At 39.3% G+C, this 25,352-nt stretch overlaps 1 protein-coding gene and 1 non-coding gene across 9 annotated transcripts in view; both read right to left on the bottom strand.

Annotated features, from left to right (window-relative positions):
* Window positions 1-3,129: 3,129 nt before the first annotated feature.
* NEK4 (NIMA related kinase 4) overlaps window positions 3,130-25,352 on the bottom strand; it is a 33,035-nt gene continuing 10,812 nt past the window's right edge. For 3 of the 8 annotated variants that reach the window (XM_036331950.1, XM_036331944.1, XM_036331948.1), the window contains exons 7-15: window positions 23,883-24,275; window positions 16,202-16,351; window positions 15,500-15,649; window positions 14,989-15,055; window positions 14,105-14,214; window positions 13,393-13,481; window positions 11,464-11,669; window positions 10,319-10,452; window positions 4,050-4,288 (exon numbers count right to left, since the gene is read on the bottom strand). In XM_036331950.1, the coding sequence (XP_036187843.1) occupies window positions 4,196-4,288; window positions 10,319-10,452; window positions 11,464-11,669; window positions 13,393-13,481; window positions 14,105-14,214; window positions 14,989-15,055; window positions 15,500-15,649; window positions 16,202-16,351; window positions 23,883-24,275 (1,392 nt within the window). In that variant the 3' untranslated portion in view covers window positions 4,050-4,195. Of the gene's footprint in view, window positions 3,511-4,049; window positions 4,289-10,318; window positions 10,453-11,333; window positions 11,670-13,392; window positions 13,482-14,104; window positions 14,215-14,988; window positions 15,056-15,499; window positions 15,650-16,201; window positions 16,352-23,882; window positions 24,276-25,352 lie in introns of those variants that run through there. The other 5 variants (XR_004971476.1, XM_036331945.1, XR_004971475.1 and 2 more) reach the window with 5 other exon arrangements.
* LOC118668748 lies at window positions 5,344-5,475 on the bottom strand. Its single transcript, XR_004971748.1, has one exon. It is a non-coding gene; the product is annotated as a small nucleolar RNA SNORA2/SNORA34 family (small nucleolar RNA).

Raw genomic sequence — 25,352 nt, 5'->3', positions numbered from 1 at the left:
CCTCAGAGCTAAAGCTGGCTCAGAATAAAACAAAAAGAAAAAAAGGAGCAGTTGGGAGCTTCAGTCCCAGCCTGAAAACAGCCCTCAGCCCCTCACTCAGACTGGCCAGGCACCCCAGTGGGGACCCCCACCCTGAAGGGTGTGTGACCAGCTGCAAACAGCCATCATCCCCTCATCCAGGCTGGCCAGGCACCCCAGTGGGGACCCCCACCCTGATCCAGGACACCCTTCAGGGCAAACTAGCCAGCCCCCACCCATGCACCAGGCCTCTATTCTATATAGTAAAAGGGTAATATGCCTCCCAGCACTGGGATCAGCGGAGCCGCGAGGTCTCCCGGCACCGGGATCAGCATGACGGGGCAGTGCCCAAACCCCCTGATTGCCCTGCGGCTCTGTGTGTGACAGGGTGCAGCCCCCCAACCCCCCCCACCCCACGGGCCCTGCTCTGTGTGTGATGGGGTAGAGCCATAACCTCCCCATTGGTCCTGCCCTGAGTGTGACAGTGGTGGCACCCCAACCCCCTGATCGGCCCTGCTCTGTGGGTGACGGGGGAGCTCCACAACCCCCTGATTGACCCTGCTCTGTGCATGACAGGGGCAGCGCCCCAACCCCCTGATTGGCCCTGCTCTGTGCGTGACGGGGTGGTGCCACAACCTCCCCATCGACCCTGCCTTGAGTGTGACAGGGGGCGGTGCCCCAACCCCCCAATCGGCCCTACCCTGAGCGTGACTGGGGGTGGCATCGCAACCTCCCGATTCGCCCTGCTCTGTGCATGACAGGGAGCAGCACCCCAACTCCCCAATCGGCCCTGCTCTGAGACCGACCAGGGGCTGCACCTAGGGATTAGGCCTGCCCTCTGCCACCCGGGAGCAGGCCTAAACCAGCAGGTCGTTATCTCCCGAGGGGTCCCAGACTGCAAGAGGGCACAGGCCAGGCTGAGGGACTCCCCCTTCCCCCCCCGAGTGCACAAATTTTTGTGCACCGGGCCTCTAGTCCTATATAATAAAAAGGTAATATGCAAATTGACCCAATGGCAGAACAACAGGTCGCTGTGATGCACACTGACCACCAGGGGGCAGATGCTCAACATAGGAGCTGCCCTCTGGTGGTCAGTGCACTCCCACAGGGGGAATGCTGCTCAGCCACAAGCTAGGCTGACGGCTTAGGTCCGCTCCCTTTGAGGAGCTCCCAGACTGCTAAAGGGTGCAGGCTGGGCTGAGGCCCGTTCCCCTTCCTTCTCCCCCCATTGCACTAATATCATACACCAGGCCTCTAGTGAAGTCATAAATTCCTTTTAAATTTTCCAGAAGGCTGAAGAGAAAATTTTCTAAAGGTCTTATGTGAGGGGGAGGGTTATTATAGGTAATACTCTATTTCTCAATACCAGGATATAGGACTTCCAAACTGTGAGTTTAAGAAAAAGGGAGCAAAGACTTTAATACAGCAAAAGTCAGTAAAGTTTTTTAAAAAATGAAGGCAGAAATACATAGATCAAATATATCAATCTACACTAATAAAAGACAAATATGCAAATTGACCGTACCTTTGCTATGCCTTAAGCCATGCCCACCACCCAGTCAGAGCGCCTATATGCAAATTAACCCAACCAAGATGGCGGCCAGCAGCCACATAGCTGGAGCAAGCAGGTTTGGTTGCCCCAATGATGGAGGAAGCCAAGCTTCCTGCCTGCCCGCCCTAGTTGGCTCTGAGCAACTCTCAAGGCTACAAAGTTTCAATTATAGAAGGTAAGTAAATCCCAGAATAAAAGAAAAAAGGAGAGGCTGGGAGCTTCCATCACCGGGGGGTGGGGGGGTTGGCCAGCCTGAAAATGGCCCTCAGCCCCTCACCCAGACTAGCCAAGCACCCCAGTGGGGACCCCCCACCCTGAAGGGGGTGTGACCAGCCTGCAAACACCCATCAGCCCCTCACCCAGGCTGGCCAGGCACCCCAGCGGGACCCCTACCCTGATCTGGGACACCCTTCAGGGCAAACCAGCCGGCCCCCACCCATGCACCAGGCCTCTGTCCTATATAATAAAAGGATAATATGCAAACTGACCCTAACAGCAGAACGACTGGGAATGACTGATCACTATGACACACACTGACCACCAGGGGGCAGATGCTCAATGCAGGAGCTGTCCCCTGGTGGTCAGTGCACTCCCACAGGGGGAGCTCTGCTCAGCCACAAGCCAGGCTGACTGCTGCCAGTACAGCGGTGGTGGTGGGAGCCTCTCCCGCCGCCTCAGCAGTGCTAAGGATGTCCGACTGCAGCTTAGGCCTGCTCCCCGCTGGCAAGTGGACATCCCCCAAGGGTTCCCGGGCTGCCAGAGGGATGTCTGATTGCCAGCTTAGGCCCAGTCCCCCAGGGAGCGGGCCTAAGTCAGCAGGTGGTCATCCCCTGAGGGGTCCCAGACTGCGAGAGGGCACAGGCGGGGCTGAGGGACATCCCCGCCCCCCCCCCTCAGTGCACAAATTTTTGTGCACCGGGCCTCTAGTTAAAGTATAGTAAATGTGGTTTAAAAGTTAGGAACAGGAGCTTTTTTTTATTTTAAGAAAATATGCACAACTTTATATCAATAAGTTAGAAAACATATTTCTGAAATGTGCAAGAAATGGTGAATAACTCAGGAAGACCAAGGATTTGCCCCCATCTAAGCATTGGGACTAGATGTGTTTATTTATCTTTATTGTTGAAACTATTAACAGCTGTCCTCTTTTTTTCCCCCATTGGGACTAGATGGTTTTATAGTTGAGTTCTAACAAACCCTTCAGAGTGAAAATAAGAGGTCTCCGAAACAAGCTATGAGCATTATACGGACAGGGAGTATTGTTTAAGTCATTACTATATTCCTAGCTCCAGAAATAGCACCTAGCAAAACAGTAAATAAAGATCTGTTAAGTGACTAGGAAGGAAACATTTCATTAGAGTATTTTATGTGTGTATATATTTTCGAAGAAGATACATTTAAAAAAAATATTTTTTAATTGATTTCAGACAGGAAGGGAGAGAGAGAGAGAAACATCAATGATGAGAAAAATCATCAATCAGCTGCCTCCTGCATGCCCCCTACTGGGGATGGAACCCACAGTCTGAGCATGTACCTTGACCAGGAATCAAATCATGACCTCCTGGTTCATGGGTCGCCACTCAACCACATAGCCATACCAGCCAGGCGAGAAGATACATTTTTAATTATTAAAAAAAAACAACATTTCTGGAGCAGAATTCATTTTTAAAGTCTCTTGAATACAGAGGTGAAAATTTACTAATCAATACTTATTTTATAAAAACTGTTTCCTAGGTGGGCAATACCCCTCATAAAAACTAACGTAATACATAAACATACATTTGAAACATGGGAAGACAACCAATATCTTGATGTACAAGAAGCCAAACTTGAGGAGAGAAATATGTCCAACATAACTAAAAGGAGCTGGACTCTACTTATAAATTGCTTAAGTGGAAAAGGAATAAGTGTTTAAGAAATGTTTTCCCTCATGGAGAAATCTAAAAAAAAAAAAAAAAAAAAAAAGCATATAAAAACATTCATTTACAAAGCCAAAATATCTCTTAGTTTCAATTCTTATATACCCTAGATGAGGTGCATATTACATGAAAATACAATGTTAAATGTCCATCAGTAAAGAGGAATTCAATTGCTCAAGTACTACATACTTCATGGTCTTTAAATATACTCCTAGAATCTTGAATTTACTTTTTCCAAAATAATTTATCACCTACTACCTAAGGTTATTAACAATGACAAGTAGTATCACTGGATATATGTCATTTATTTCTCCTATTGCTTTTATCACTGCAGTATAATATAAAACTTTCAAACCAATATTATATGGTCCTGTATTCAAGCTAATTAATACCTTAAAAAAATAAAGTTCTAGGTATAAAATTGGTGGATTAAGGCCCAGTAAGTAACCAAACAAAGTCTTATAACAGATTTTTCTTCACAAAGAGAATAAGACAGCCAAAGGTTCTTTCTGTTGTGAGTTTGCTTCATATTCCATTGGTCTGTCCCATTTTTTTTTTTCCAGTAAAAAACAAAACAAAAAAACAACCACCCAAGAGATATAAAGATGGTGAATAGCCTCCAACCATCATTATAAGTTTGTTTCTATTTAAGCCAAAAACTTTTGAATATAAGTCTTTAGCTCTGGCAGCAGATTAGAATAAATTCTCAAAAATTCACATTTTCTTCAAAAAATTTCAATTGGCGAGCTTTCACACTATAAGTCGTATACTTTTCACCCATATGCTCCTGTAAACGTACCTATTTGGGAAACATAAAAAGAAAATCAGTATGTAGTAGAAAAAATATTTCTCTAATCTTAGAAGAACAGCTTTACTAAGCATGACACCAAAGGTGGATATCATATGGGTAAATACTAAGTATATTTATATAAAAATTTGAACTTCAAGATATCAAAAAACAGTCATAAGAAATTAAAAAGCAAACAATAAACTAGCGAAAATATTTTCAACATACATGCAAAATATATTAATATACAGATGTCCTCCCCTGGCTGGTTTGCTCAGTGGTTAGAGTGCCAGCCCACACACTGCAGGGTTGCAGGTTCAATTCCCAGTCAGGCCAAGGTTGCAGGCTCGATCCCATGGTCCAGATGGGGCACATGTGGGAAGCAGCCAATCAATGTGTGTGTCTCACACTGATGTTTCTCTCCACTCCCTCCCTCCCACTCTTTCTAAAAATCAATGGAAAATACATCTTCAGATGAGAATCACAACAAAATACGTGTATATATATCTGGTGTCCCCCAAAAATGTATACATACACTTTGAATCCTTTTAAAGGCAGTGTTTATTAAAATAATGTAATTTTCAAAACTGAACTATCAGCTGTGTGTATACATTTTTTGGGACACTGTATATATATATATGTATATATATGTTAATATATATACACACACACACACACATATATATGTTAGTATATAAAGAGCTCTTAGAATCAATAAAACTAGTGTTTTATTGAACATCAGAATTGATAAAACAACAAAATCAACCCCACATGTAATTCAACAAAGGCATTTACAAAATAATACAAATAACCAATTAATATATAGAAAATTCAAGACTAGAAATCAAGAAAATCTACTATGTGACACTATGTTGAAAAAAATGCCTGAAATTAGCAGATGTGTTAAACAGATATGGACCTCCTGATATAATGTACTAAAGACACATCAGCACTTCTGTAATATTCCTGCCAAAAATGCATAATCTGAATCTACTCAAGAGGTCAAACAAATCCAAACAGGCATTTTATAAAGTACATGGCATATACTCTTTTTTTTTTGTTTTTTTCTATGTTTCTTCCAATTGAATTGGCCATTCCCACTGGGTCCTGAATGGCAACAAACCACAGGAAGACACTGCTCTTGGCTCCTGTTTGAAACCAACAGCTACAAAAAACCACTGGTCTTGATTCAGGGCCTAATGGCATATACTCTTTAAAAATGTCAAGGTAGTAAAAAACAAAGACTCGGTAATTGTTCCATATTAAAGGAGATGTAACAACTGAAATGTAAACCTATGGGCATACAGCAAATAAAGTTACTTCCCACCCCCCAAGATAATCTAAAAATAAGAATGGTGAGAATCTGTAGTATATGAATTAAGATCAACTGCCTACCTCTCCACTCCCAGCCCTAATGAGACAAAAAGTACATCAGCCTGGTGAAGCCAACAAAACAGGGCTCTTTCCCCCAACTTCCAGTCAGAAGGCTATGTTCCTGGAAGAGGCAGGACATCAGAATATCTATCTCATCCTGCCCCCAGTACCTGTTGTTGGTAAGTTTTGGAAGAGTGCAGCCAAGAGGTGGGAGTTTCCTTCTTACACCCAGCTTGACTTGTAGGAAGGAGGCTCGACCTTGGATACAGGACATTGAAAATAGTGGAGTCCTAATCTGCCTTTGCCCAAGAGTGGGTGAAGCATGCTGAGAAGACCAGACTAAAGCCCCTTTACCCCCACAGAGCTTTTTTTTTTAATTCAAAATATATTTTTATTGATTTCAGAGAGGAAGGGAAAGCTCGGGGGAGAGAGAGACTAATAGACTGGCTGCCTCCTGCACACCCCCCACCAGGGATAGCCCATAACCGGGGCATGTGACCTTGACTGGAATCAAATCCAGAACCAGTCAGTCTGCAGGCCAATGCTCTATCCACTGAGCAAAACCAGCTAGGGCCCACAGTGGTTTTATTTTTTATAATATGTTTTTATTGACTTTAAAGAGAGAGGAAGGGAGAGGGATAGAGAGATAGAAATATCGATGAGAGAGAAACATCAAAGATGGGCCCCTACTGGAGATTGAGCCTGCAACCAGGGCATGTGCCCTGACCGGGAATCGAACTGGTAACCTCTTGGTTCGATGCTCAACCACTGAACCACATAGGCCAGGCCCACAGAACTTTCAAAGTAGGGATATCACTCAGAAACAAGCATGCTAATTGTCCTCACACCTCAACTCCAGAGCTTTGCTCAGAGATTTTACCTGGAATCTTTTCTTAAATGAACTGACTTCATTTGAAGCAGACTATGGAAAATTCAAGCCTAAAGGTGTTCTCAATAGAACAAAACAAAACAAAAAGAAGGAGGTAGTGGTGAAAGGCAACGGGGAGGAGACTGTAGATTCATTGGATATATAGGTTAAATTGTAGGCTACTTTCATGGAAACAAACAAGAAGCTGGGAGGACCTTCCCTGGGGTCAGAACCATTCTCAAACATTGACCTTTTGAACTATCCCTTCAAAGGAGTCTGAATTTGATTGGATCAATCTGTAGCACAATTTATGCCCCAGGGCATTGTGGAAAACAGCAGAGCAATCAGCTGACAACTAAAAAACCTTAACAGCTGGGTGAGGTCAGGGAAAAGGAGAATATCAAGAGAGCTCTCCCAAACGCTGTCATTCCAAGATGGCTGTGGACATGCCCAAGGTTGCACCCACTGAGGGGCAATATCAGAGGCTTTACACTGTAGGGAAAGGAGGAAGGGGTAAAACAGACCCCACTAAAATAATCCAGCTAATTACTAAACAATTGAATAACAGTAACAACCCTCACTCCCAGGGAGGCCAGTAACCAAAGTTACAAAAACACTAGTGGCCCAGTGCACGGATTTGTTCATATTGAAATTAATTAGCAGATTCGTGTGGTAATTACATTACTGCAGAAAGTTACATGTCAAAATAGTATACGTAAGATAGCATCATAAAGTTAAAACACACGTGTGACTGGCATCAGCAAGAGCTTTATAAGTATCGTGCATGCGCGACTCATTTATTTTTAAATTGCCAGTGCACGTCATATGTACTGGCCGGCCGGCCACTTAGTCTTTTATATATATAGATGTCTAAAATTTCCAGTTTCCAAAAGAAAGTTAGGAAACATGCAAAGAAACAGGGTATGACATGTACACTGGGGGGGAAAAAGCATGCAAAGAGAAACTGCCTGTGAGAACAATCAGATGTTGGATTTAATGAAAAAGACGTCAAAATAGCCATTATAAACATGTTCACAAAAACTAAAGAAAGTCATGACTACAGAAGTAAAGTATGATGATAATGTCATATCAAAGTATTGATAAAGAGAAATAAATTGTAAAAAGAACCAAATGGAAATTCTGGAATTAAAAAGTGCTGCAATAACAAAAGACTCACCAGAGGGGCTCTACAGTATGTTTGAACTAATGAAAGAATAAGGAAGCTTGGAGATATATCAATAAAGATTATGTAATCCACAGGATAGCGAGTAAAGAAAATAAACAGAGCCTCAGAGAAATGTGGGACACTATTTAAGCATACCTACACCGGTGTGATGGGAGGACCAGAGAAAAAAAGAAAGAAGTAGAAAAATATTTAAAGAAACTAGAGGCTCGGTGCATGAAATTTGTGTGTGTGTGGGGTGTCCCCCAGCCCAGCCTGCACCCTCTCCAATCTGGGACCCCTCAGGGGATGTCCAACTTTTGGACATCCCTCTCACAATCCGGTACTGCTGGCTCCCAACTGCTCGCCTGCCTGATTGCCCCTAACCGCTTCTGCCTGCCAGCCTGATCACCCCCTAACCACTCCCCTATTGGTCTGCTTGGTAGAACCTATTAAACTATTTTTGCACCCAACCTCTCCCGCCCCCCTGCAAAAAAACACACCAAAAAAAGAAAAAAAAGAAAAAAACAAACAAAAAAACACACAAACAGAAACAGAGAACAGATTGGTGGTTGCCAGTGGTGGGGGGTGAGGGGTAAGGGAAGTGGGTAGAGATGATCAAAAAGTACAAATTCCAGTTATAAAATAAGTTCCTGGGATATATGTGTAGCACAGTGACTATACTTAATAATACTGTATTGTATATTTGAAGTTGCTAAGAGTAGATCATAAAAGTTCTCATCACAAGAAAAAAATATTTAACTATGACAGGTGACAAAGGGATGATTCACATCCTGGGTGGGAGGGAACAGGACAGCTCGAGATTTATCATGATACTCATGTAAGAATTTAAATGAAAAAACTTTTATTTATTTTGCCCTAGCTGGTTTGACTCAGTGGATAGAGTGTTGGCCTTCGGACTGAAGGGTTCCAGGTTCGATTCTGGTCAAGGGAACATGACTGGGTTGCAGGCTCATCCCCAGTAAGGGGTGTGCAGGAGGCAGCTGATCAATGATTCTCTCTCATCACTGATGTTTCTATCTCTCTCTCCCTCTCCCTTCCTCTCTGAAATCAATAAAAATATATTTTTAAAAACCCCTTTTATTTATTTTATTATTAATCCTCACCCAAGGATATGTTTTCATTGATTTGAGATAGAAAGAGAAACATTGATGTGAGAGAGAAACATTGAACAGCAGCTTCCTGACACACCACAATTAGGGTTGAACCCTCAAACCAGGCATGTGCCCTGACAGGGAATTGAACCCACCACCTTCTGGTGCATGGGACAATGTTCCAAACAAACAAGACATACTGTCCAGGCTAATGATAAAATTTTTAGAAGAAAACATAGGAATAAATCTTTGTGATCTTAGGTTACACAAAGCCTTCTTAGATCTGACACCAAAACCACAAGCAACAAAATAGATATATTAAACTTCATCAGAATTAAAACCTTTTGTGGTACAAACAATGTCATTAGAAAGTGAAAAAACCACCACAGAATGGGAAAAACTTTTTGCAAATCATGCATCTGATAAAGAACTTGTATCCAGAATATATAAAGAACTCTTACAACTCAACAATAAAAATACAAATAACAATTTTAAAATGTGTAAAAGATCAAAATAGACATGGCTCCAAAAAATATATAAAATAGCCAACAGGTACATGAAAGATTCTCCATGTTCATTATTCAGTAGGAAAAAGCAAATCAAAACCATAATGAGAAAATACTCCTGACCCACTAGGATGGCTATAACCAAAATGATGACAATAACAAGTGTTGACAAGGATGTGAAGAAATTAGAACCCTCACACATTACTGGTGGGAATATAAAATGAGGAAGCTGCTTTGGAAAACAGTCTGGCCATTCTTCAAGATGCTAAATATATACTTTCCATATGACTCAGCAATTTCTACTCATAGATACATACCCAAGAAAAATGAAAACATATGTCTACACAAAAACTTATACATGAATGTTCATAGCAGCATTATTCATAATGGCCAAAAAGTGGAAACAATTTAAATGTCCATAAGCAGATAGACAAAGCACGCTATAGCCATATAATTCTATATAATAAAAGCATAGTATGCAAATTGTCCCCTCAACTGGGAGTTCATCTGAAAGTTCGACCAGGGGGCAGGGCTGGCCGGGGGAAAGGAGGGAGTACCTGGACAGCAGCTGGCAACTGCTAGGGACCCTATAGTGCACAAATTTTGTGCACTGGGCCTCTAGTGAACTATATTTGGCTATATAAAGGAATAAAGTATGTGACACATGGATTATGTATTAAGTAAAAGAAGCTAATCACAAAAGACAACATATTTTGTGTGATTCCATTTAAATGAAATATCTAGAATAGGCAAATCTATAGAGACAGAAATGTTAGTGGTTGCTCAGGGGTGGAGGGCTTTGGGGAGTGACTGCCAATGGGTACAAGGTTTCTTTAAGGAGTAATTAAATGCTCTAACATTGGTTGTGGTGATGGTGGTACAACTTTGATATACTAAAAAAACCACTGAATTGTACATTTTAAGTGTGTAAAATGTAGGGAATGTTAATTATATTTCAAAAGGCTATTAAAAAAATTGTATAGCATAAGCAGCTGACAAAGCTAATAGGACACTCACCTCTCTCTTCAATTCATCCTCCTCTTCCAAAAGTTCATATACCTGCTCTAAAAGCTGAATCCCCAGGCCCTGGACTACATCAGCTCTCAAGATTTCAACTATTCTTCTGATCTTTTCAGAACCTGGAATGATAGCTTAAAAGTAATAACAAAGAGAGGGAAAAATGAATACTTTCACCATGGCAGCAAGAAGAATGCAATGTGTTGTTTTTTTAAAATCTTGTCATGTTGCAATCTTTTTCATTTTGACAAGAGTTTAGTTTAATGACTTCATGTATTTTCAATGACTAAAATGTATACAGGCATACTTCAGAGATATTGCAGGTTTGTCACACACATTTTTGGTTTTGCCAGTGCATATAAAAGTTATATTTACACTATACTATGGTCAATGAAGTATGTAATAGTAATGATGTTTTAAAAAATCAATGTGGCCCTAGCTGGTTTGGCTCAGTGGATAGAGCATCGGTCTGCGGACTCAGGGATCCCAGATTTGATTCTGGCCAAGGGCACATACCCAGGTTGCAGGCTTGATCCCCAGTGTGGGGAGTGCAGTAGGCAGCCGATCAGTGATTCTCTCTCATCATTGATGTTTCTATCTCTCCCTCTCCCTTCCTCTCTGAAATCAGTAAAAATTATTAAAAATAAAATAAAAAATCAATGTGTATACCTTAATTTAAAAATACTTTATTGCTAAAATTGCTGTCATCTGAGCCTGCAAAAAAATGGCATCAATAGACTTGCTCAATGCAAGATTGCCATAAACCTTCAATTTGTAAAAAACACCATATCTGCAAAGTGCAATAAAGTGAAGCACAATAAAACAAGGTATGACTATATATGAATTTATGCTTTATGTCTCATTATTACCTCCTAAACTTAAAAATGCACAACTGTCTAACTTGAAGAGAATCCATGTGAAAAATTCCAAACATGTATTTATTTACACATATTTTTAAAAATCAATTTTCATGCAACTTTTCAGGAACACAACTGTTACATAAAACAAGATATACCTTTTATGGAGATATCCAAATGAAAGAATAAAAAGACAAAACAATTTGCAAGCATTAGTTGCTCCTTGGTTTGACACATTTCTCCAATAAACATGCTCTCCAGTTTGCTGTAAAAGAATAAACTGATCACCTAAAGGTAGCTCTTTAAAATGGAGTTCCTCTGCCTGTTCTGCAACTTTCCCATGAAGTATCAGTGTGTCCCGATACTTCCGATGAAGTTTAAATTCTGACACTGGATCTGGTACTGGGAGATCCTCACAGTTCTCTTTAGAGTCCAATTTTAGGGTCTGAGTCATCAATTGTACCAAATCACTCATTTCACTTGAATGACCTTTCCTAGAAAAAAGAAATTCCCCTTATTATTATTAAATTGACTTCATGAAAAGTTTTCATTAAAAAATGAGATGCCAAGGGTGGGGGTGGCCAGGGAGAGGGCAATGGGGGGAAAAGGAGACATATGTGATACTTTAAACAAGAATTTTAAAAATAAATAAATAAATAAATAAATAATAAAAAATGAGATGCCAAATGACCAAATAACCTTTAGGAAGTTCTGCTTCCAAATGGCCAAGCAAGCTCCTGCAGACAGACCCTTCCATAAGTAACAAGTATAAAGGCTGAACATGACACAGAAATCAACTATATGAAGGCATTGGAGAATGTACAAAATCTGCGAGCAGATTCTGGAGGGAAGTCAACACCTTTTATCCTAAGGGAATGCCACAGGTGCTAAAGTACAGCAGAAAACCCACAGTCTTTCTGGCCTGCAGACACAGTTCAAGGACACAGTTCAAGACAACCACTGCCACTAGAAAGAGAGAGGAATCTTGGAAAGGGGAGAGCCAGAAAGAGGAAGCCCCAGAATTCTATAAATTCTGCCCAACTATCTCTAAATAACTTCATTCAAGTACAAAGCTCAAAAATATTTAAAGAAATATAAGAATACCATGTTCTAATTGTAATTGACAATGTCTGGAATCCAGTCAAAAATACCAAACATGCAAAGCAGCAAGAAAATAGCACACATTTGTGAAAAGAAAAGAAGCAGGTAATAGAAAAAGACCCAGAAGTGACACAAGTGATAGAATTAGTAAATAAAGACATTGAAGTTATTATAATAACTATAAAGTTGTTATAAATATATTCCATATATCCAAAGTAAACAAAAGTATTAAATATTAAAGAGAGGCATGAAAGATATTTAAAAGATCCAAATTAGCCCTGGCCAGTGTGGCTCAGTGGTTGGAGTATTGTCCTGTGCACCAAAGGATCACTGGTTCCATTCCTGGTCAGGGCACATACCTAGGTTTGATCCCAGTCGGGGCACATACAGGAGGCAACTGATCAATGTTTCTCTGTCTCTCTCTCTCTCTCTCTTTAAAATCAATAAAATCAATAAAAACATATCCTCAGATGAGGATAAAAAAAAATAAAAAGACCCAAAGTGAACTAAAAATGAAAAACACAATGTGTTAAATACACTGGAAGGGATTAAGAGATCAGACACCACAGAAGAAAAGCTAGAATGGTGAATTCAATGATACAGCAATAGAATCTATGCAAAATGAAACAAAAAAAGTCTAAAAATATTAATACCATTGGTGAGCTATGGGACAGCTTTAAATAATTAATAATGTAACTAGAATCCTCAAAAAGGCAGGCAGGAGGGGGTCCAAAAAACATTAGAAGACATTAATAAAATTCTGAATGAAAATCAGATGTGCTCATTAGAGGAGATATTTTTAATTTTTTAATTTTTATTAATTACAGTTCATCAAATGTTTGAAGGAAACCTCTATTTCCTTCCAGAATAACTTTTAGGCCACACTTAGAGTTTCAACTTAAAAAAAAATCTTTGTCTTTCTTTTTTACACCAAGCAACAATGCATCAAACATGGTTGCTTTTTTCAGAAGAGATATTTTTAATGCTAGCATATATAAAAAACCATTTATAATGTTAGCAATGACAATACTACAGGTCTGACTACTACTATAAATACACATTTAGGATTAATTCAAACAGAAATACTTTATGAAGAGAGAGAAAAATAGAACTTACCCTTCCCTGGAATCCCCATCTGATTTATCAGTTGAACTTGTAGAAGAACTTAACTCCTCCTCAGAGAAACAATGGGTAAGTTTCCTTTTCTATTAAAGTTTGGAAAAACAAAATTCCACATGACAACACAACCAGAATGCAATAAACGAAAAGGTCTTGGATGCAATGTCTAGCTAGATTGTGCACTTAGATCCAATTTAACAAGAGAAACTAATGGATATAAAAATTGAAGTTATTTTACCCAAATCATGTCCCAGTTCACCCATGAAATCTACAAGAGAAGCCTGAGGAACATCAAGGTGAAGTTTTATAAGGCCCTGGAAAGTCTCAGCTGTGAAGACATTTCCTTTCCAAACAAGAGTGGACAAACAATTCTGGTATTCCAACTCCTAAGCAGAGGGCTGGTACCATAAGGAATATTGGCATTTTAAGCTAGATAGAACGCCACCTAAATAAAAGCAACCTCAGTTTGTTCATATGTGAGACACTTTCTTAAAATACAGCACTTTAAAGGATTATTTGATATAATTACACACAAACCTTACAACTTTGGAAAATGGAAAGGACCATCTCAATTAGTGAAACGACTAAATCACAGAATATTGTTAAGGAAACAAATCTTGCCCTGGCACTGGTATTTATGAGGTTTACTATATTAGGCTTGCCAGATGCAGACACGTCCACCTTTTCTCCTTCGGGCTAAGCAATGTACCTGAGCAAAGCTTCGGTCAGAAGACAACCTTGGAGCAGGGGTGAGCTGGCTTTCCTCTTGTGGCTGCCCTGGCCCCGGTGTACTCACAGAAGCTCTCCTCACTGAAGGGCCTGAAAAAGTGACCATCCCCAGCAGTGGTTTGTGATGGGCTGGCCTCAACAGAAGAGGGCTTTGCACTGGGTATGGGAGGTAACCCAGCAAGGACCAGTCCAGAAGTAACTCAGATAGCATATCACCATCACTCTGGTATCTGACACTTCAGTTCAAAGTTGAGCTCTCGGTCAACCAGCTCTGTGATCTTAAGCAAGATACTTAACCACTCGGAGCCTCAGTTCCTTCAGCTGCAAAATGGGATAATGCTGACTACCTTTGACAGTTACTGTAAATATAAATTGAGATAATGCCCTTAAAATGCTTACCATGGTGCATGAAACTTAATTAGCATTCCATAAATGGGAATGCCAGTACTGTCTTTAGTTAATAGTAATAGGAGTGATCACAGCATGTAGCCCTAGGCACCACCATTCTCCCAGTTTCCTCTCCCTGTTCCTTAGAAAACAGCACTTCTATGACCAGCAGACTCTGAACATGCAAACAAATTAAACACTCGATTTCCTGTCTGAAACCTTCCAGGAATTACGGCCACTCAAAGCCCTCTTACTCTCTTTTTAAAATCCTCTTCCACTGATAATACAAGTTCCAGATCCAACAGCCTATGCTGAATTGTTTTTAAAGGCTTGACTAAGAAATTTCAAAATTTCTTCCAAATCAGTTTCCAAAATGTATTACTATTGCTTGAAAATTCTTAACACCTCACAATCAGAACCAATACTTATGTCCGTGAGTCAAACCTCCAAAAGATGAAGAAAAGAGAACAACTTTACCTGAGGGGAATCTCTCTTCCTGTGACTGCTTTAGTCGCCTCCTCTCTCTTGCTGATAATGGTCTGTCCTTTTAAAGAAAGTCAGAGTTATTTCCATTTCTTCTCACCACTCTTACAACACCTATAATGCATGAAGTATCATGTAGCCCTATAGGAAAGACCTTGCACAGACCAGTCTGCATCAGGGTTACAGCTACTAGCTAGGACCGATCACAGCAGCCCCGTTTCTAGGAAGTACTGTACTCATTTTTGGAAGGACAACTGCGGAATTTTGCATTTCCTCCATTCAGAATCTACTTGGTCTCCTAGTTAACCATAAGTGACCATCTCTGGAACTTTAGAGTCTGTCCACTTCATCAGTGCTTCTACTAAGAATCACATATCTATTCCTTACAGTGTTTGGCAAAAAGTAGGGCTAAGATATTTTAATACAAAACTTCACAATATATGCAGGATTTCATAACCAAAAAGCTTTATAGGTTTTTTTTAATCTGACATATACCCCCACAAACCTTTGATGATGACATCTCACTGCTCCTGGAACTGCTCACAGACTCAGTGATCACTCTATTTTGGTTTTCAGCATCCTTTTGGGTTAATGTGACATCCCCTTTTCCAACAGCAGGAAGAGAAGGCAAACGTTGTGGCAGAGCCTCCTGGAACTTAAATATTTTTAAAAGAGGGGGAAATTATCAGTTTCATATGATAACGATAACCCACCTCCAAAGTACCCCTATTAGTAAGTTTCCTATGTATTCAACAGTGATTTGCTCTCAAAAACTTCAAAACACTGAATTTTGGGGGGAAGAAATTCTGCCAAAGCGAAGTATTATGAGAGTGTGCCTATAAAAGTTACTTCAAGAAATGGTGTAATATCTCAATTAAAGAAAAAAAAAGTAATGAGATGTCAACATGATTGTATACAGAAGATGGGGGAGAAACTGCTCATCAATATAACAGGGAGAATCGGATGTACTCATTAGCCTGTTTCTTTAACTCTCAATCTGTCCATCTTTGCTGAAAAAGACAAAATCCTTACTCTGCATCCAACTTACTGACATTTGAAAACTAATATCTTGCCCTTGTCACCACTCTAAATGTTCCTTGCATTTCCCGGGTGCCTATCTGGCAACTGCTAATCATTCTAAGTAGAACTTGAGCTTCCTACTTCCCAAGCAGTTGCACAATGACTTTGTCAAGAGATCTCGTCCAACCTGTCCTTTTTCCCCACTGTGTTCAGTCTGTTCTCTTTTCTTCTGCCGTCGCTGTCGAGACAGGGAAGGTTCAGACCCAGAGCTGTGTGGCTGTAAACCTGGGTGGATTCTGTCTTGTTTTTCCATAACCCACTCACCGGCAACTTGATCCTTAAAAAATACACACACAAAAACACACAAAATATAAAATAGTCTTTTGAATTTCCAAACAGCCAAACCCTCTATACCTACTTTTAAAATTATAAATGAAAATGAAAAGAAGTTGTTTTTCTCAAAATAAATGCGTATTTACAGTGTTTATAGGCAAAGACATAATGCTAAAATCAATTATTCATATTTTCTGGCTTTTTTCTTTTTCCCCAAATTAAAAATATAATTATTTTAATTAAATTATTTATATTGTTATTAACCTGAAACTACTAATATGCAGAAAACTAAGAAATACTTTAAATGAAATCCAATTCAACATATACATAATTTCCAAGTAAACATGAGTAATTTAGATGTACCATGAAAAATGCCTTTAAATTACCATGAAAAAAGCATTGAATTTGGAGTCGGATGGAGTCATATCTGAGAAATTTAATCTTCCTGAACCTCAGTTTCTTCATCCATATGTAAATGGGTAAAATGCTTCACACACATTCGTATGACTGTTGGAGAATTAGGAAATATAGTGCACTAAAGTACTTAGAACTATGTCTATCACATTAAATACTCAAAAAATCAGAGCTATTACTAGCAGTAGTAATGGTAAAATAAATTGCCTTTTAAGTTATATAAAGTTCACCAAAGGCTTAGTCTTTTTTATTTATTTGTTTTTAAAAATCCTCATCTGAGGACATGTTTTGCTTTATTTTTATTGATTTTTAAAAAAAATATTTTATTGATTTTTTTCAGAGAGGAAGGGAGAGGGATAGAGAGTTAGAAACATCGATGAGAGAGAAACATCGATCAGCTGCCTCCTGCACACTCCCTACTGGGGATGTGCCCGCAACCAAGGTACATGCCCTTGATCAGAATTGAACCCAGGACCCTTCAGTCCGCAGGCCAATGCTCTATCCGCTGAGCCAAATCGGGTAGGGCTATTTTTATTGATTTTAGAGAGAAGAGAAGGGATGGAGAGAAGGAGGGAGGGAGGCAGGGAGAAAACATCGATCTACCTGAAATCTGGGTATGTGCCCTGACCAGGAATCAAACCCACCACCTTTCAGTGTACAGACAATGTTCAACGAGCTGAGCCACCCTGGCCAGGGCAAGGACTTAGCATTTTATTGGGTAGCTGTTTTAGAAACTAATTTTATACCAAACATTAAAATAGATATTTAAGCCCTCGCCGATTTGGCTCAGTGGATAGAGTGTCAGCCTGCAGACCGAAGGGTCCCAGGTTCGATTCCAGTCAAGAGCACATACCTTGGTCCTGGTCAGGGCATGCACAAGAGGCAACCAATCGGTGTGTTTCTTTCACATTGCTGTTTCTCTCTGTCTTTTCCTCTTTCTTTCCCTCTCCCTAAAAAAAATCAATGGAAAAATATCCTAAGGTAAGGATTAAAAATAAAATAAAGTAGCTACTTAAATTTTTCAAACAAATTTTTAATATCAGAATATCTAAGTTTTCAAATAATTAAATATGGCTCAATCAACAATTTTTTTCAAGAGCCTACTATGTGGTACATTTTTAGGAAGAAAAATTAACAATGTAGTATTAATACAAAGTGAAATTGCTTCTAAGAGTCATTATCATTACGACATCATCTATGATTCATATCCTCTAACAAACACAAAACAGTGACTCCTACAGGTAACTAGAGGCCCAGTGCACGAAATTTGTGCACTCGGGGGCGGGGGGCCGTCCCTCAGCCCAGCCTGTGCCCTCTCGCAGTCTGGGAGCCCTCGGGGAATGTCCGACTGATGGCTTAGGCCCGCTCCCTGTGGGTCTAAGCCTTAGCACGGCCATGGAGGTGGGAGAGGCTCCTGCCAACACTGCTGCGCTCGCCAGCCGGGAGCCTTGGCTCAGGGCTTCTAGATGAGCAGCGTTTCCCCTGTGGGATTGCACTGACCACCGGGAGCAGCTCCCCCTGGTAGTCAGTGTGTGTCATAGTGACCAGTCGTTCTACCATTCGGTTGATTTGCATATTAGCCTTTTATTATATAGGATAACTTGTTAAGTTTATTCTTTCAAGAGTACACCTAACATTATGTATAAAATATAGTAAATGATTAAATTTTACAATATTACTACATAATATTCAAGCTGAACAAGACAACCAAGATAATAAACAATGATTGATATAATTCTGAAGCATGAGGTAAATGTTTCTCTGCTGGTAGTAAGCATAGGCTGTTCAAAATAAAGCTTATACAAGAGTGACAGAATAAATGATTAGGGGATTTCTCCATAAAATCCAATTGTCTTGGAAAAAAAGTTCTACTTTTAAAAATAGTAACACAAAAACAGGAAATGCTGGACATAAAATTCTATCAAACAAAAAATCTGCTCTAAAACCCTGATGTAAGCCTGGCTGGTGTGGTTCAGTGGTTGAGTGATTCGATTCCTAGTCAGGGCACATGCCCAGATTGCGGGCTCGATCCCCAACTGATTGGCTTGCAGGAGGCAGCCAATCAATTATATTTCTCTCTCATCAATGTTTCTATCTCTCTCTCCTTCTCCCTTCCTCTCACTCTAAAAATCAATAAAAACATATTTAAGATGTACTTTTTAAAAAACACTTATGTAACAAATTAATTTGATCAGGAACAAAACAAGATGTTCCCTCTCAACACTTTTATTTACACATTGTAGTGGAGGTTCTAGCCAGAGAAATTAGGCAAGAAAAAGAAATAAAAACAATCCTGATTGGAAAGGAAGAAGTAAAACTATCTCTGTTCACAGATGACATGATCTTATATTCAGAAAATCTTAAGGCATCCATTATAAAAAAAATTATTAGAACCAATAATGGGGTTCAGTAAAGGCTGTGTGGTATAAGATTAATATACAAAAATCAATTGTATTTCTATACACAAGCAATGAACACTATGAAAATGAAATTAAGAAAACAATTCCATTTACAATAGTATCAAATGGAATAAAATGCAAAGAAATAAATTTCACAAAATAAGTGCAAACTAAAAACAATAAAACATCATTATAAGAATTTAAAGAAGACCTAAATAAATTAAAAGACATTTCATGTCCATGTGTTTGAAGACATTCAGGATCATGCAAAAGTAGATTCACAGTTGTTTGTATAAAATAATACAATAATTAATAAACAATAATACAAGAATAAATTCTGTTTCACATACTCACAACTATAAGCCTACTTTTGCCCCACTCTGTATATTAAGATAGCAATATTCTGCAAATGAACCTCAGATTCGATGTAATCCTATCAAATCCCCCCCCTTTTCCCCCCAGAAATTGACAAGCTGATCTTAAAATTCACATGGAAATGCAAAGGACCTGAAATAGTCAAAACAATATTGTAAAATAAGAATAAAGTTAGAAGACTCAAACTTCCCAACTTCAAAACTTACTGCCAAGCTACCAATATTTAAAACAGGGTTTTACTAACATAAGGATAGACACATAAACCAGTGAAAAAGAATTGAGAGTCTAGAAATAAACCATTACATTTATGGTCTACTGATTTCCACCAAGAGTGCCAAGAAAATTCAATGGGGAAAGAATAATCTATAATAAAAGCATAATATGCTAATTAGACCACACGTCCTTCTGGGATCGAGGCAGCCTCCATGGCTGCAAGGGAGGGATCCAGGCAGCCACTGCGGCTGTGAAGGCCTACTCTTGCACGAATTTCATGCGTCGGGCCTCTATAATAATAAAAGTGTAATATGCTAATTAGACCAGACGACCTTCCGGATGAAGCTGAGGCTGCCCAGGTCCCGGGTGCCTGCCAGTGGCCAGAGGGAAGCTGGTGCCAGCAGCCAGGGCAAGGAAGACCTACTTTTGCACAAATTTCGTGCATGGGGCCTAGTGTCTTTTAATGAAAAGTGCTGGGATACCTGGATATTTACATACAAAAGAATAAAGTTGGACCTTTTTTTACACTATACGCAAAAATTAACTCAGAATGAATCATAGACCTAATGTCAGAACTAAAACTATAAACTCTTAGAAGACAACATAGGGGCAACTATTCATGACACCAAAAGCACAAGCAAGAACAACAAAGTGGACAAAATTGTATTTCATCACAATTAAAATCTTTTTCCTCTCAGCAATCCAATGAAGTATTATTGTCCCTGTTTTAAGGTGAAGACACTGAGGCTACGACAGTTAGATGATTTATGCAGGGTCCCACCACAGCTCTGAATCAAAGTTAGGACCTGAACCCATGTCTGCCCAATATTTCATCACACCATGAAAAGTCAAACCTTATTCTATTTGAATTAATATTTCCTTGTCAGCCAGCTCAACACAGTCGAACCAGTTTCAAATTCCATAATTCTCAGCCAGCAGGTCTAGATTTAATTCATTGTTGGAGCAATTAGAGGGCATGAAGCAGTGTCCCATGCACTGTGCAAAAGTGAGGAAGACTCCCCCGTGGCTGCCCTATTATCTAGGTGAGTGGGAGCCCCAGGGTTGTCCTGAATCTACGAGTGCTTTGCTGGCCTTGAGTGGGCAAGGGGGTGGGCAAAGGTGCCAATGGTGCCTCAACTTCTCTACTCCCACTTCAACCAGAAATGTTGAGGTTTTCTGATATTTTGGGTGGGAGGGAGACAGGGACAAAAGGATGAAGGGATAGAAGGAAAAGAAGAAGAAGAGGGGGGAAAGAAGAAAGATGTGAGTTACCTCTACCCAAGAATTTCTGTTTAATTTACAACAGAGCCTTAGCTATAATGAATGAAACCACAGGGTGAAATCTCAGAGAACAGTGAAAAGAAGATGGTATGTAAGGACCTAAGACACATTCCAGAGGTAACTAAAATTCTGTGATGAGGACTCTCCCTATTTTAAAAATTCTTTGCAATCAAGTACCACAGAGGAAAAAAAGAGGGGTCACATGCATTATGGGGGAAAAACTTTGTATTAGAAAAATAATGGTTTTGATATTCTTGAAACAGGTCTTTAAATACAATTTGTCCCTCTGCTTAATTAACTGCAGATTGCAGAGAACATATTCTGTGGCAAGACTTTGTTCTACTGACACTACCATCTAATGAGATATAGATTATTTTAGACTATTTCAGAAAATGTCTTCTGCACATTGATTCTGATTACATGGCTATTAAAACAAGCATGAATTATCCAGCCAGATTTCTCCTTCCCCCAAATTTGACCCTCATGGATCTTCAATCGTTAAAAATAAACAAAATTAAAAACTGTAGTGCTTCAATGAACACTATCAAGAAAGTGAAAATACAACCTGGTCGGTGTGGCTCGGTTGGTTGGATGGTCACCCCATGCACCAGGAGGTGGCAGGTTCAATTCCTGGTCGGGGCATGTGTAGAGGCAGCCAATTGTTCCTCTCTGACATCGATATTTCTCTCTCTCTCAAAAATCAATAAAATAAACTAAAAATAAAGTGAAAAGACAACCCACAGAATGAGAGATAATATTTTCAAACCTTATATCTTATAAGGGACTGACATCTAGAATAAAGAATTCTTATAACTCAACAACAAAAAGATAAACCAACTAAAAAATGGGCAAAGGATCTGAATAGATATTTCTCCAAAGTAGGTACACTAATGGCCAAAAAGCACATGAAATGATGCTCAACATCATTAGTCATTAAGGATACAAAGCAAAACCACAATAAGATACCACTTAACACCCACTAGGATGGCTAGAAAAAAAAAGTGTTGGTGAAGATGTGGAGACATTATAACTCTCATACATTGCTGGTAGGAAGTAAAAGGATGTAATTGCTTTGAAAAACAATTTGCAATTCCTCAAAAAGTTAAACATACAGTTACCATATGACCCCTCAATTCCACAACTAGGTATATACCCAAGAGAAGTGAACATCCACACTAAAAACTTGTACAAGAATGTTCATAGCAGCATTATCCGTAGTAGCCAAAAAGTGAGAACAACCCAACTGTTCATCCACTGAGGAATGAAGAAATAAAATATGATACATACATACAGTGGACTTTAATTGGCAATAAAGAGGAATGAAATACTGGCACATACTACAAGTATAAACCTTGAAAACATTATGCTAAGTAAAAGAAGTCAGACACAAAAGACCATATGCTGTATTATATGGTTCTTCTATTTATATGAAATGCTCAGAATGGGCAAATCCGAATAGACAATAGGAGCTGGGGGCTGGGAGCAAGGAGAAATGAAGCGTGACTATCATTGGATATGGGGTTTCTTTTTGAGGTGATGAAAAAGTTCTGGAATTAGACAGTAGTAATGATTGCAGAAGTTTATAAATATAATAAAAACCAGTGAATAGGCACCTTAAAATTTTTTATAAAAGCCCAGCCGGCATGGCTCAGTGGTTGAGAGTGGACCTATGAACCAGGAGGTCATGGTTAGATTCCCAGTCAGGGCACATGCCCGGGTTGCGGACTCCATCCCCAGTGGGGGCATGTAGGAGGTACTAATTGATGATTCTTTCTCATCACTGATGTTTCTATCTCTCTCTCCCTCTCCCTTCCTCTCTGAAATCAATAAAAATATATTTTTAAAAAAGTGAACTTGAATTTAATTTGACAGTCAAGCAGAACAAGTAAGACACACAAAACTTTATCTATAAGGTACTAAGGATTCCAGTGTCCAAAGAAAGCTTAAGACTATATTTTGGTTTAATCCAATGGCTTTAAATGATAAAAGCAGTATACTTGTTCTTTTCCATAAAAACAAAACTTTATTAAAAACATCTGAATATAAATGTATAAAATAGTTTTAATGTTTATATTAAATGATGTTAAATAAAATATATAATGTATCAAATCCAAATATATATAGCATAGATTATAAAAATATAGTCAATATACCTATTAAATCTATTTATAAAATATTTTACACAAAAAGAGTAAAGTTAATTAAATGTTCTGTTTTTTTCTCTCATCCTCAGCTATTACCATGCTTCATCTAATTTAGGTTTCTTTCCAAGTTCAAGTAGAAGATGGCCATTAAATATACTCAGAATAGTCTCTCAGTATCAAAATCCTTCTGTTCCTTTTTTTTGGTTACTTTTATTTATCTTCTCTTCTTCCTTCCCCTTTGGTTCCAACATATAGAATATTTGTTTTTACTCCTTAAGAAATCAGATCAATCCACTAATTTTTTCCTTCCTTCCTTCCTTCCTTCCTTCCTTCCTTCCTTCCTTCCTTCCTTCCTTCCTTCTTTCCTTCCTTCCTTCTCCACTAACTTTTCAAAAGCAAGAAGGAATGTGATATTAACTAAGTGTTGGAACTACCTATCCACTTGGAGGACTAAGGAAGAATGATGATATTGAAATGGGAAAAAAAACATACAAATAGCATGCTTCCCCCAAGTACCTTATGCCAGGGCACTGAAGGCACCTAAGAATCCCTGGGTCTCATCCTTTGGTTTCCATTGTGTTTAAACTGGTACACTGAAGAGTTGATTTTCCTAAAACCACAACTAGAATACAACCAAATAACACACCCCACGCCTTTGTAACCACACTTTCCAGTCTTCTGAGATGAACACCTCATGCACATCACTCACCTGGCCCTTTGGCTTTTGGTCTTTGTTTAGGGGCTGCATTGGCTTCTCTTTTCTTTCCTCAATGACACTGTTAGAGGACCACGTAGGAATTAGGTTTCTAGGTCGAGTGCTGGACTTAGTGTTATCCTGCAGCCTCTCCTTCACTTGAGAAATATTACATTTACCTTCTAGCTCATTAGAGACATTTATGTATCTTGGCTGATTCTCTTGAACTAACCCGTCGCTCAAGTTCCTTTCTGCAGGTAAGATGTCAATGTTCACTCTACTGATTGTAGCTAGTGATTCTGTGGTACTGCTCATGTCTGCTTTGCAGGTGTGGCCTTTCAGACTTGTAGGTGTCTTCAAGGGGTCAATGACTATGTGTTTCTCCTGGGATAAACCTTTGTCTTCATCCTAAGTGAAATGCTTCCAAGTTATTACAGCACTCTTCACACCATATAAACAAATTAGCTCAAAATGGAACAACAGGTTCCTCACAAAGTTAAACATAGGATTACCTGATGACCCAGCAATCCCACTCCTAGGTACATATCCCAAAGAACTGAAAGTAGGAACTCAAACAGGTATTTGTGCACCAATGTTTATAGCAGCATTAGTCACGATGACCAAAAGGTGGAAAAGACCCAAATGTCTATTAGCAGATGAATGGATAAACAAAATGTGGTATACATATAGTGGAACATTATAAAGCCATAGAAAGGAATGAAGTTCTGATACATGTTACAACATGTATAGTCCTTGAAAACATGCTAAGTGAAATAAGTCAGACACAAAAGAATAAATATGGTATGGTTCTACTTATATAAGATACCTAGAACAGGCAAATTCATAGAGGTTAACAAGGCCTGGGAGTGGGGAAAAATGTAGAGTTAGTGCTTAATGGGTACAGAGTTTTTGTTTGGAATGATGAAAGTGTTTTTAGAAGATAGTGGTGATGGTTGCACAACACTTTGAATATAATTAAGGCTACTAAATGGTACACTTAAAAATGGCTCGCCCCGTCAGTGTGGTTCAGTGGTTGAACATCGACCCATGAACCAGGAGGTCTCGGTTTGATTCCTGGTCAGGGCACATGCCGGATTGTGGGCTTGATCCCCAGTGGGGGGCATGGAAGAGGCAGCCGATCAATGATTCTCTCTCATCACTGATGTTTCTATCTCTCTCTCCTTCTCCCTTCCTCTCTGAAATCAACAAAAACATGTATTTTTTAAAAAAGTTAAAGATAGAATTACCAAATTTCAAGTCCTAGGAATATACCCAAAAGAACTGAAAGCAGGCCCTGGCCAGGTAGCTCAGTTAGTGAGAGCATTGTCCCATTACACCAAAGTTTCAGGTTTGATCCCCAGGTAGGGCACATACAAGAACCAACCAATGAATGCATAAATAAATGGAACAACAAATCGATGTTTCTCTCTATCTATCTCTCTCTCTCTCTCAAATCAATAAATATTAAAAATTAATTACTAGAAG

This window comes from Myotis myotis, unplaced genomic scaffold (genome assembly GCF_014108235.1).
Source record: "Myotis myotis isolate mMyoMyo1 unplaced genomic scaffold, mMyoMyo1.p scaffold_m19_p_13, whole genome shotgun sequence".
Classification (NCBI taxonomy): Eukaryota; Metazoa; Chordata; class Mammalia; order Chiroptera; family Vespertilionidae; genus Myotis; species Myotis myotis.
The sequence above is the reverse complement of the archived record's forward strand: the minus strand, read 5'-3'. Positions and strand labels throughout refer to the sequence as shown.